The sequence below is a fragment of the Fundulus heteroclitus genome, unplaced genomic scaffold (genome assembly GCF_011125445.2).
Source record: "Fundulus heteroclitus isolate FHET01 unplaced genomic scaffold, MU-UCD_Fhet_4.1 scaffold_49, whole genome shotgun sequence".
NCBI classification, from domain to species: Eukaryota; Metazoa; Chordata; class Actinopteri; order Cyprinodontiformes; family Fundulidae; genus Fundulus; species Fundulus heteroclitus.
In genome coordinates, this window is record NW_023396912.1 from 239,600 (window position 1) to 252,812 (window position 13,213).

The window sequence follows — 13,213 nt, forward strand, 5'->3', positions numbered from 1 at the left end:
CTACTAGCAGGAATGAAACACATCCAGATAATAATTTACAGAAAGAACAAAACTAAAGGCGGCTGTCATCATGTGAAAGCATATGTTTTATCAGGAGCGGCACAAACTAAGGAGTTAGAGTTAAAGTTAGCTAGCGTAAACATCCATTAGCTTACCTGTCTGCTCTCCTCTTCACGTCTCCTTGTTTTTGTTTTTAATGGAACTTCGTAGCCCAACCACTTTTCTGCATCGTGTGCTCTTCTGCCGGTCTTTTGTCCACAAAATGAAAAAACAAACATACGGTCACTTCGGTGGTTTCTTCATATTTAAAGCTTTTAACCACAGGTGAAGGGATTTCTCATTCTTCGGCTGGGGGTGAAGGAAGTAGGGCGCCTCGTATCCGCAGCTGTTCACGGTCGATGATTAAAACACTACTGCTCCACATAAACCTTTCTTTACACCCGTTATCATGACGGCCTCTAACCGGACAAACGATCCCGGTCTTCCTCGAAGTCATACTGACGATTAATTTGGTATGAAGTGGCTGCATGAGTCGCTTTTCAGCTAGCTACCCAGTGACAGGAAGTGAGCGGCCAGAAGTCTCGCACAAAAAAACGTCAACTCGCTGCCTCCATGTTTCCGTCAAAAATAAGGTGGCTAAAACAAGTTCTTATGTTTTTAACAAATACTCTCAGTTTAAAAGCTTTTTAAACACAAAATGCCGTTTACCTGTCTATCAAACATTGCTGACTCAGAAAACTGCTTCACTGCAAAGACATGCTTGAGTCCACCACCCCCCATGTAGGTAATTTTAAAAACTAGAGTGCCCTACCTTTTAAATAAGATACCGCTGGTGAAATAATCTCAGTGTGTAACAAAGCCTACAAAACTCTCAATACCTGCTGCTGTGCCCACAATGACGCACGAGCAATTTTTCACAAGCTGCAGCTGTGACCACTTAACAAAAGCCCCATTTACAATACCCTTGTTAAAGCGATCCATGCTGAGCTCGGTCCGAGCTTGGATCAGTTAACCAAGCCGAGCTTGGTTCTGACGACGGTTTACACATCACGCTATTTCGGTTCCTCACCTCCTAGTGACAATCTGCGGTACTACTGCTCTCTGGGATTGAAGGAGGGACTCAAGCAAATCAAAATGGCGGCGCCCGTAACATTCGGGAAGTTATGTTTGGTTATAATTGCTTTTTGCGGAGAGTCAGGCGAAGATGGCAACTTTTGGTGAATTTACTTGACGGAGTCGGCGGCGCCCGTAACATTCAGGAAGTTATGTAAATGTAACCTTCTGCAGCCAAATTTTTTCCTCTCTCTGAAAGTCTGTCACCATAGCAACACAGAGGAGCAGACAGGCCACCATAAAAGCTTTTTAAAAAGACATGAGTCATGATTTATGGGTTTTCTCTTCATTTTATTGATTCGTGCTGTGCACATTGGCACGTGTTGATGAAACAAAGGGTGAATCTTTATACCAAAGGGTTTTTCATGTGCAGAAGGAGTCCTAAAATGGAAGTGAGCACTTTTATTTAACCTACATCCCTTTTTAAAGAGTGAAAAACACATTTGGCTGAACTGTGCCAAAACCAGAGGTCCGCCTGGCACACTACCTGCTAAAACCTTTATGAAACAACTATGCTTCTGCTGATTTAGTCCAGATTTGCTGCAGTTATGGTCAAGATCTAGTCTGAGGCTTCTCCTATATTTTCAAGTGTTTTTGTGTAGTTTTGCATTTTTTTTAATCACCTATAATTTAGCCATAATGACATTTGCAGTAGTGGTTTCACTTGAAAAATAATCTGTAATGCCTCACTACACAAATACTTAAATTTACATTTATACTTTATAACTTTGGAGCTTTACTTCATTTGTGTCAGATATTTGATTTTAGGCGGAAATTGCTTCTAAAACCTCAGGACTTAAAATGTTAAAGACTGTTTATAAAAGGTACTGCGAACAAAACAACTGCTTTCCTTGCCGTTGTGATATTGGAATCCAGACATTTTCCCTGACGGTGTTAACTAGAACGCTTTTTACTTGAGTTTACCCCATTCCCAGCTCCTGTTTTTGTTTTCCAAGGAAAATGGAATGTAAGATATACCAATAACAGCTATATTTGCTTTGTACCTTTTTAAAGGATGCATCATCTGATGTGTCTCTGTAACGCAGTCAAGTACTTGACAAAGCCATCACTCACGGAAGTAATGCTCAGTAATGCTGGTCCTATGTACCGCGGTTTACTGGTGTACTATCAACATGACCGAGTTTGCGGTCCAGCCGTGTTGGATCTGTTGAAGTGTGATGGTTGATGACTATTGGTTGTTCATTGATCTATTGAGGGTTGTTAAAAATCTGTTTGGTAGAAGTTTAATTTCTGGGCAAAGTGAGACTTCAGAGACAGGAAGCTAATTGATATTCAGCTGGACCAATCAGACGCCTTAATGAAACTAGACAGGAAGGAAGTGAGGTTGGATTTGAAGAATTTTAGAAATGTCTAAAAAAAACCTTACACCTGATTGTGTCTAACAGGTTCCATCTCACAACATCTCTACCAAGAGCTTCAGCTGAACAATCAGAAGACCTGAAGACCAGAGAGGTTCTGCAGTTTATCAGGCAGGAGCAGGAGGATGGAGAACCATGAGATAACAATCTTAGTGAAGGAGGAAAACCATGAGATGAAGATTGAGGTGAAGGAGGAGAACCATGAGATGAAGATGGAGAAGTGTGAGATGAAAATTGAGGTGGAGGAGGAGAACCATGAGATTCCAATTGTAGTGAAGGAGGAGCAGAATGACCAAGTCAAAGTTGAGGAACACCAGGAGGAACACCAGGACAATGAACCAGACCTCCACGCTCTGAACACTATGAACCGGACCGACTCAGCCGCCTCCTCTGGTCCCAGTGACCTACAGGTCAGTGTTCAGGTCTTTAATTTCTTCAAGTTTAGGGTACAATCAAGGATTTTGATCATGGTTTTTCTATCACTTCCTGTGTAAATCAAGTCTAAAGCAACAGCTCACAGTATTTGCTGAAACAAGACTCATCTATGTTAGGGTTTAAATTTCTTCTCCAAACTCACCTATCATCTTTGGCTTTTAACACTGGTGTTACCTTTATGGAATTTTAGTTTCAAAGTGAGCTGGTTTTCTTGCTTTAGCGTTTCAAGAGTTTTGTAAATGTTGCATATGTTACAAATGTTATGAACGTAAACGAGTGGTAATGGTTTCACACTTTGAGTTTAAAGACAGCCTTTATCTCTCCTTATCTCTAAACACAGGAACATGAAGATTATCACACTGGTGGAGCCCTCACCGCACAGCTTAAAGGAACGGTGCATGGTCAGTCTTTGGAAAAGAAATACAGCTGTGTCCAGTGTGGAGCAACTTTTGACACTAAAGGAAATTTCACGGCGCATCAACGACTCCACATTGGAGAGAGACCATACATCTGTGACCAGTGCAGAACAGCTTTTAAAACTAAGAATACTTTAATGGTGCATCAACAGATCCACAGTGAAGAGAGACCCTACACCTGTGACCAGTGTGTACTAGCATTTAAAACTCAATCTACTTTGCTGAAACATAAACGGATCCACACTCAGGAGAGACCATACTGCTGTGACCAGTGTACTGCAAGTTTCAAGACTAAAGATTATTTAAGAATACATCAACGGAGTCACACCGACGAGAGACCATACAGCTGTGACAAATGTGAAGCAGCTTTTAAAACTAAACATGATTTATTCAGACATCAACGGATCCACACTCAGGAGAGACCATATTGCTGTGACCAGTGTTCTGCAACTTTCAAAACAAGTTATGACTTAAGAGTACATCAGCGGAATCACACCGACGAGAGACCATACAGCTGTGACCAGTGTGGTGCCGCTTTTAAAACTAAATCTAGTTTACCAAAACATCAAAGGATCCACACTGGGGAGAGACCATACAGCTGTGACCAGTGTGATGCAACTTTTAGAACCAGAACTGTTTGCAAGATGCATCAAAGGATCCACACTGGAGAAAGACCTTACAGTTGTGACCAGTGTTCTGCAACCTTTCTAAGAAAATATACCTTAAAGATGCATCGAAGGATCCACACTGGAGAGAGACCATACACATGTGACCAGTGTGAAGCAACCTTCAAAACCCAAACTGATTTAAATAAACATCACCGTAGACACACTGGAGAGAGACCATACAGCTGTGGCAAGTGTGCTGCAACATTCAAAACAATATCAGGTGCAAGGGAACACAGACAGATCCACGTGGGAGGAAGACCATAAAATTGTGGCCAGCGTGCTGCAACTTTCAAAATCAAATGTCATTTAAATAAACAAATGAAGTCAGGTTTAATGTTACATTAACAAACTCAGTATACCTGAGATGGAAGTGGACTGCCTTACAACAATCACATGTATGAGATGTGAGCTGTATGGAAAATTATGACTAAGGGAGTGATTACGTCCATTTTTGCTATGTGCTCTCACCATGGCTCAACGCCTTTCTTTATGCCATGTCCTTGACGTACTGACTTGTTTACATGTTACATTACTTTTATTCTTATTTTAACTGTCCTGCTCCACTGAGTTACGTAGTTACTGTTGTTTTAAAATCAGCATAGAGCATATAAGATCAGTCTGTCAGTGGTAAGCCACAATAAAAGATTCTCTCTAATGTTAAAAGAAGCAGCAGAGACTTATCTGAACTATTTCATTATGATGTGCCATTTGGGCACATCAACAGGGGGTCTGTAAATGACTATGAGAATAAATATGCTGGAGGCTGCAGAAAGCAGTTAGCAGGGAGACAACAGATGACCCACAGACACTGAAGCTGACAGATCGGACAAAATGACTCCTGATTGAGGAGAAGGAGTCATTTTAGTCATTTCCAGAATATGATTAGATATTGGACACCACTGTCATTTCCCCCGTCTCACTTTCTGTGAGGTATGAGAGTCCAGTACTGAGGCTGCAGCATCCCTTCTGGCTTGTTAGACCAAATATGTTAAAATATAGTTTCTGTTCGAATAGTCATTTTATCACAAAATAAGCCTACAATAAAGATATCCATTGTTTTCAAGTTAAATAACCTGGGAGAACTCAACTGGATGCAGTTAAATTCTTTACACTAAGGTGAATAAATGTGGTGGATTACAGTGCAATGTTGCACAATAATGACAATATTGACAAATATGTCTAAACTAATAGTTTAACTCTCTCAGTTTTTAATTTTAGTTATGTACCTCCAATAAGAAAGGATGTATGCAATGTTGCTATATAATGCAGGTTATCTAAAGCTGTATTGTATAGAAAACCATATCTATATGTAACCCACAATTAGTCAGAGACTTTTATTTTGTTCAGGCCCACTTCCTGTGTGGGCCTGAAAAAGAGGCGGGGCTTCTTTAAAGCCCCGCCTCAAGCACACAGTTAAGGATCCTCACCTGTTTCCACTGTGATTGTGGCTTGCTGCTGACGTCTTCTCCACCAGAGTTACATCTGAAATCTTTAACCCTATTGATTTGATTGCTGGGTGAGTTTATTTGATATTTCTGCTCGATTGCTGAATAGAGCGTTGTTTTATTAGAAGCATTGTTTACCTGGACCGTCGCTGGGATTCTGTCAGAGCTGATTGTGGCTAAGTACACCCCACTCTCTTTGAAAAGGTAACTTGCTTGCTGAATTTTGTGCGTATTTGACACGTTTACCTTGATTCTGAAGCAGTGATGAAACAAGATTGATCTGTAGCTACACTTAAGTTGATATTGTGCAGTATGTATATTTATTTAATTTTTACCTTTCTCTCACTCTGAGTATTTGACAATTAATTAGTGCTATTTTCTTGATTGATATGTTGAAAGTGCACTTTAACTTTAACTTTAAATTGATTAAGCTTAAAATATATACTTTTTTTTTGTTTTACTTTATTTGAATTATGGTTAATTTAACCTAATTGAAATGTTTGGCTATGGAATATAATTATGGCATTTGCATTTAGTATGCATAAACTAAATGCTTACATTTAGTAATTATTTCCTGTGTATTATATTTGCATTTAATTGTTTTTTATTAAACTTAATGGGTTTTCTGACCTTTTTAGGTCAGTTTTTCCCCCCCCCTGTCGGACCAGATCCTCATATGGATCTGAAGATGGCGAGCTAGATATGGACTTTATGATTTTGTTTTGAGTTAATCCTCCTGTGTCTTTTGTGTTGCTGTAATTGTCTGTTTTTATTCAATCACCTAAAATACATCCACCAAACCTAAAAGCACAGCCTCCTGTTTTTTTCCACACCTCAGGCTCCTTAAAAGGACCCTCTTCTGGTGCTGCTTTTGTAGCTGCAGTTAGCTGCCTAGCCCATAAGTGTTACATATATTACTCTAACTCTGGGGTCTAAGTGGGGGTTGCGACCCCTGGTGGTTGCACAACTCCAGGCTTGTTATCTCACGCTCTTATTTGTGGTTAGATAGAAAATAAGATAGCTGGTGACAGATAAAGGATAGAATTTGCTTATTCACATGTTTGTTATTCATACAAGTAAATGTATATTCAGTATTTTTATACATTATTCATTGTCAGCTAAAATCGTCACTTTTGTATTTCTTGCTCTTTTTCAAAACTTTGAGTGTCTCAATTGACCCGATGTGTTTATATGAGCTTAATAGCTGGTAAAGTTGTCCATGTTGGTTGTTAATCCCCTGCAGCTGCCATGAGGAGTATTGGGTTGTGGTCCAAACCCAGGCTGATGCTTGCTGATTGCTGCAGTGTTCTTACTGTTGTCCCTCATTTCTTGGTAGTGGTGCCAAAATGTCTCTTTTAGATTCTTCTCAGCAACTTCCAACCATGTTGGCCTTTAAAACAGGCCGCTTTAACAATAATACAGGATTTGTCTGTTTTTCTCTTTATTTCCAAAATGTTTTGAAAATTGGACGCAACAAGTAAGAGGAGAAATTCACCTAAAAACCATTAAACAAATTTTCTATCAACAGTGGTGCACACGTTTCTACGCACAATTACTTTTTTACCAGTGAAGGAGGAAAATTCTAGATTTTAGGTGGTATTGATTATGATTAATAAAATGTGACGACGGGCAGCGTAATACAGAATGATCCTATAAAGTGCTCTTAGAATAAGACTTTTTTTTGTCCTGTTTTCACATGTATTGTTGGATGAAAACCCCTAAAAACGTCATAAATGTCAGACTTTCCAGAGGAAACTGACCAATGTGATCCTGACAAGTTTTGTTTTCCTGAAGAAGGTTCATCAAGTTATTTTACAACAACAGACTTTAACTCTGCGGTTCAGAGGAAATCATCAGATAGTATCAGGGCTTATGTAACAGGCTCCTCATGTTTATCACTTTTCATGTTTTTCATTTGGTCAGTGAAGATTACTGTTGCTTTAGTGAAAAACTGCATGTGGAATGATGCTTTGCTACTTTTCTGTCTACAACAATTAAAAAAAGTATTTCTGCAACTTTTTTTCAAATCATGACTGTTAAAGTATCATTTATGATATAAAGTGGTACTTATGTTGCAGTTTTATATAAGCATCACTTGTAGCCTACAGTAGGTAACTTTTTTCACTACTTAATTACAAATTGGGCTCATGGAGGGCAGACTGGAGAGATGCTCATCTTTTTCTTAAGCAAATATTGTATAAATACTTACAGCTAGGCCCAGAAATATTTAGACAGTGACACAGTCTTTATGATTTGGGCTCTGCATGCCACCATGTTGGATTTGAAATCAAAGAACTACAATGTAACTGAAGTGCAGACTTTAAGGTTTAATTCAGGAGGGTGAACATAAATATGACTAAAAACATGTAGCTATTTTATACAAACCACCTGCCGAAGCTAATGTCAGGTGCAGAGAAGCTGCACCAATACCTCAGACACATACAGCAGATGTTCAAAGCTGTGCGGGAGTTCTGCCAGGCAAAGAGATCTGCACTAGTAGCGAGTTTTAAATGTTTAACTCTTTTTCAGGACAACAATAAATTAGATATTTGATCTCATGTCCTGGTTAAATAAAGGTTGACGATGATTTACTAATGATTATGATCGGTACGTGTAAATGCTTAACAAGATTAAACTTCGTCCAGCAAATTAAAAATACTCTCTTTTGGAATCACTTTGTTTCATAAAACATTGTTTGGCTGGTTAGATTTAATAAGGTTAGTAACTTACAAGCTGAATTAAGGTTTATAAGCAGCAGTCAAAATCTTTGCTTGGACGGTGTCTGTTAAGTGTTAAAACGGATATAAATCCATTAACAGATCATCTCGTTATAACGAGACAACAATCTTTCTGTAGAGAGAAACTTTCTCGTTTTAATGAGATACTGCTCCTAAATTTATTCATCGCGTCTGGCAGTAAAACGCTTCTGTAATACTGGTAAGGTTCTTACCCTGAAGGAGGCACTTATCATGGCGTCTGCTGACACACTTGTGCTTTGACCAGGAGTCCTTACCACAGCAGCCCACATGACTGCCACTGCTCCGACCGTCTGTCGTTGTGTCCTCGGGCAAGACCCTTCACCCACATCACCTGTTGGTGGTGATCAGAGGGCCTGCTGGCACTGATGCATGGCCGCCTTGATTCTGTCAGCTTGCCCCAGGGCAACTGTCCCTTCAAATGTTGTTCATCACCGTAAGGGTGTGAATGACAATGTGGTATAAAGAACTTTGTAGATCCTTGGACTGGATAAAGCCTTAATTTGAGCTTTGCTACCTTCAAAGCATTTTACCAGCTGATGTTTGTTTACCTTTGTCAGTGACTGCACAAACCCGCCCAAGAGACTTTTAGTTTTTAAGATTTCTTTATTTACAAAAATGTCAAATGTTTTCAAATTACAATTTGGGTCCAGAACAGACTTCAACTCAGGTAATAGGACCAGAAACTCAAGCACTGACTGACCTTTGCCGGTTTGCATAGATCCACAGAAAACCTTTGACCAGCATTACTTTCATTCATGTCATCTATTTTTGGATCTATTTTTTGCTCTCCAATGTGGATCCGTAGATGCCTCTTTAAGGTATATTTTCTTTGAAACGTTGCAGCACACTGGTCACAGCTGTATGGTCTCTCTCCACTATGAGTCTCTTGATGTAGCTTAAAATTAGATTTAGTTGTAAAAGTTGCTCCACACTTGTCACAGCTGTATGGTTTCTCTGCATTGTGGATCCGTTTATGTCGGTCTAATCTAGTTTTAGAGATAAACTTGGCTCCGCACTGGTCACAGCTGCAGGGTCTCTTTCCAGCATGGATCTGTTGATGTAGCTCAAAAACAGATCTGGCTATAAAAGATGCTCCACACTTGTCACAGCTGTATGGTTTCTCTGCAGTGTGGATCTGTTAATGTCTGTGAAAACTAGAGTCGCATGAAAAACTGGCTCCACACTGACCACAGCTGTATGGTTTTTCCCCAGTATGGCTTCACTGATGTATGTTCAAACTAGATCTTGCTTTAAAAGATGCTCCACACTGGTCACAGCAGTATGGTCTCTTTTCAGTGTGGACTATGTGATGTTTAATTAAATTAGCTTTAGTTTTGAATATTACACCACACTGGTCACAGCTGTATGGTCTCTCTCCAGTGTGAATCTGGTGATGTATCTTTAGATCAGCTTGAATTTTAAAAGTTGCTTCACACTGGTCACATCTGAATGTTCTCTCTTTACTTTGGATCCTTTGATGCATCATTAAGTTACATTTTCTTAGAAAAGTTGCAGCACACTGGTCACAGCTGTACTTTCTCCCCCCAGTCTGACCATGTGCTTTTCCTTTAGATTGTGTGATGAGGGCTCCACCAGTCTGATGATTATGTCCGTCTTCCTCTGTTTACAGACAGGGAGAGATAAAGACTTTTTTAGAATCTGAAATTGAAACAATTACCATTTTTTATATTTATAAAAGACAGAGCTTTAACACATGCAAATTTTGCACGTGTCTTAAAAGAAATAAGGTATTATCTCAATCAGTGTTAAAAGTCAAAAGCGATCAGTAGGTTTGAAGAAGGATTTTAAACCTATCACCAGCGACCTTCAGACCTGTCTAAGATCTGAAGGCCGCTGGTTTTACAGCTTAGTCCTTCCACAGCTAAAGTCTGGTCCCCTCTTAAGCATCAACATTAATAATACTCGTGCCATATTTGCCAGGGCTGACAAGTTAACAAATGTGTGTCTGTGGCTTCTAAACTCCACTCCACCAGGGCCTGCAATGAATTTGCTAACTTCTTTACTGAGAAAGTCCTAAAAATTAGAGGATCAGTTTGTACATCCACACCAACTCTAGAACCAAAGCCGTATTCAGCTGGAACTTATCCTGACAAAATGTCCCAATTCAGCCAAATAAACCACAAAAGCTTAGAGCAGATCATTCAGCAGCTAAGTTCCTCCTCCTGCTGCCTTGATGTTCTACCCACAGCTTTCTTTAAGAACGTTCTGCCTGACATAGCATCTGATTTGACTCAGATAATAAACACGTCCCTTCTGTCAGGTGTTTTCCCCCAGTCCCTAAAAACCGCAATTATCAATTATGTATTATAAATGCTAGGGAGGCTAAACCTCCCCTGTAAATTTCGTAAAATAATTGGTCAAATATGCATTGTTAAACTTCATAAATGTAGTCATTAAACTGCATTAAATGTGCAATAAAATGCTCCTAATTTCATGAGTATGTGCATTGATCAGCTGTTGAGTGCGCTCTCAGACGCGGTCTCCTCTCCGCTATCTAACAGGAGGACGCCGCCTGTCAGTCTCTTTGCCAAATCTCCCTTGAGGTTTGATATCTCCAGCTAGAAAGAAGAGCCCTGATTGCATAAAACGCAAAATGTTGTCATTTCTAGTGAGGTTAAACCTCTTAAGCCGGGCATACATTGTATGATATTTTCAGTCGTTTTACTCAGCTACAGCTCAAACTGTACGATATTTTTAAACATAATCAGAGACACCTCAAATTATATGATGAAACATCAGGGTTTAAAAGGGTCTATGGAGCGGGTGCGGGTCACGAAGCTGGCTGCTCGGTGCTGATTGGCAGAACACACTAAAAGATTTTTGGCTGACAGTGGCCAGACAGAGGGGAGCTTTTCCTCATGAGACTCAGACGAGCGGAAAAAGTGATCATTTAGTGAACACTGTGGCAAATAATTATGATACCCTGCTGCAGGTTTTTGAAAAGCTTGACTCTGGACAAAAAAACAAAAACATGGATGATGAGACCATAGATTGAGCCAAAGGGTACATGATGAAGATGGAGGTCTTTGAGTTTGATTTTCTTTAGTACACATACATCCAAATCTTCAGTGAAACTAATGTTTGACATTGTCAGGCAGAGGGCTGTGGATGTGGGATGCAGATTCTGGAACTGGTCAATCCAGGGAAGTCTGATGAAATGAGACAAGGGTTTCCAGAGCAGGCGTTCCAAAGAGTCCTGAAAATAAAAGGCTATTTATTTAATTCAGGATGACTTTAAACCCGAAGTTCAACTTCTATAGTCAAGCTGTGACTAGCAAGGGAAGAGAGCGAAAACGGTGAGGACTTTAAAAAAGGAAAGTCTGCCATTCAGGGCTGGATTAAAACCTTTGGAGGGTGTTTAGTCAGGAGAAGATGACAAATATGTTTGTGTTGATCAAAACATCTCCTTTTTTCTGCACAGAATCACTGAAAACATTTTCTATTTTTTTTTTTGTTTCTTTATTCTTGTTGACTTCCTGTCAGGTTTTCATCGCTGTAGAAATGACAAAGACCTGAACACTGACCTGTAGATCACTGGGACCAGAGGAGGAGGCTGGATGTTTCCTCTTCACATGCAACTTCAGGTTGAAGAGGCTTTTCATTTGTCCCTTGATGGTTGTCTGTTCAGGAAGGCACAGGAAACACTGGTAGTACAGAGTCTTGGTGTTATGCTTAATCCTTCCAGTGAACATAAACCAGTCGCTCAGGTGAAGCCACAGGTTCTGGGACAACGCCGGGCCAACACTCTTTGATTCTGCATTCACCACCTCAATCTTCTTCTCATGGTTCTCCTCCTCCACCTCAATCTTCATCTCATGGTTCTCCTCCTTTACCTCAATCTTCATCTCATGGTTCTCCTCCTCCACCTCAATCTTCTTCTCATGGTTCTCCTCCTTCACCTCAATGTTCACCTCATGGTTCTCCTCCTTCACCTCAATTTTCTTCTCATGGTTCTCCTCCTCCACCTCAATCTTCGTCTCATGGTGCTCCTCCATCATTCTGGTCCTGCCTGATAATCTCCAGATCATCTCTGGTCCTCAGATGTTCTGATTCTTCAGCTGAAGCTCTGGGTATACACGTTCTGAGCTGCACCCTGGTAGAAACAACAGCTGATCATGTTGAAGGTTTCTGTTACGTCCCCAAAACCGTCTAGGGGTATTAAAGAGGGGAGGGGGCAGTAACAATGGATAAACCAGAGAAAAAGGACAAGACAAAACCAGGAAGGTAACGTTAAAGTTTTATTATTCAAAAGTAATCTGAAGGGGTTTGAAAGGGGAAACTGGGAACCTGAAAGAAACAAGAGAGTAACCACCAGAACCAAGATCTCTAGCAACCAACCAGTCCTCCTACACAGCCCCACAGAGCTGCAGCACACATGCTGCCCAATTGGCCAAGAGGCCCTGAACATCAGTTCCCCAGCTAGCCTTATACTCTGCCAATCAAGAGCCAGAGTGAAGACAGCTGGTCCTGCTTAACCTGCCGGAGCTCAACAGCAACCTGAAATGGGGGGGGGGAAATCCTACATGCAGCCACCACTGCATGTAACACCTCCTCCCATAAAATCCAAGCCCTAAAAGAGAAAAAACAAACAACCAAGAACAATACCAAACAGCCCTCCCACATCCACCCTTTTAGGATCAACCATACACACGGGATGAGGCATCTGCCACGATAGCTCTCCTATCATAATAGGGCTTCAACATATTGATGTGGCACAATCGGGTCTTCCTTCTGCGGTCAGGTGTAGAAATTATGTAATTTAAGTCCGATACTTTGCTCCGAACTGTGTAGGGGCCAGAAAAACGAGCAGCCATACTAAAACCATTGACAGGTAACAACACCAACACTCTGTCACCAGGATGGAACTGTCGGTGAACTGTACATCTGTCAAAGCTTAACTTCATCTTAGTCTGGGCTGCAACAAGAGCCTCCTTAGCTCCTTGATCAACATGTTCAAATGGCTCCCCGATAGCCGGG

The 13,213-nt window shown here is 40.5% G+C and overlaps 2 protein-coding genes across 11 annotated transcripts in view; one reads left to right on the forward strand and one right to left on the reverse strand.

Annotated features, from left to right (window-relative positions):
- The window catches only part of LOC110367769 (zinc finger protein 239-like), a 577,202-nt gene that overhangs the window by 59,542 nt on the left and 504,447 nt on the right, over nt 1-13,213 (reverse strand). The window lies entirely within an intron of this gene.
- LOC105924673 (zinc finger protein 62 homolog) overlaps nt 1-13,213 on the forward strand; it is a 120,171-nt gene that overhangs the window by 13,638 nt on the left and 93,320 nt on the right. Inside the window, exons 3-5 of one of the 3 annotated variants that reach the window (XR_004929584.1) lie at nt 2,520-2,902; nt 3,268-4,912; nt 4,951-6,380. The exons of 1 other annotated variant lie outside the window; for it this stretch is intronic. Coding sequence is in view for 1 of the 2 variants with exons in the window: in XM_036132293.1 (XP_035988186.1) it covers nt 2,618-2,902; nt 3,268-4,275 (1,293 nt within the window). In the remaining variant the exon portion in view is untranslated. Of the gene's footprint in view, nt 1-2,519; nt 2,903-3,267; nt 6,381-13,213 lie in introns of those variants that run through there. One more of the 3 variants, XM_036132293.1, reaches the window with a different exon arrangement.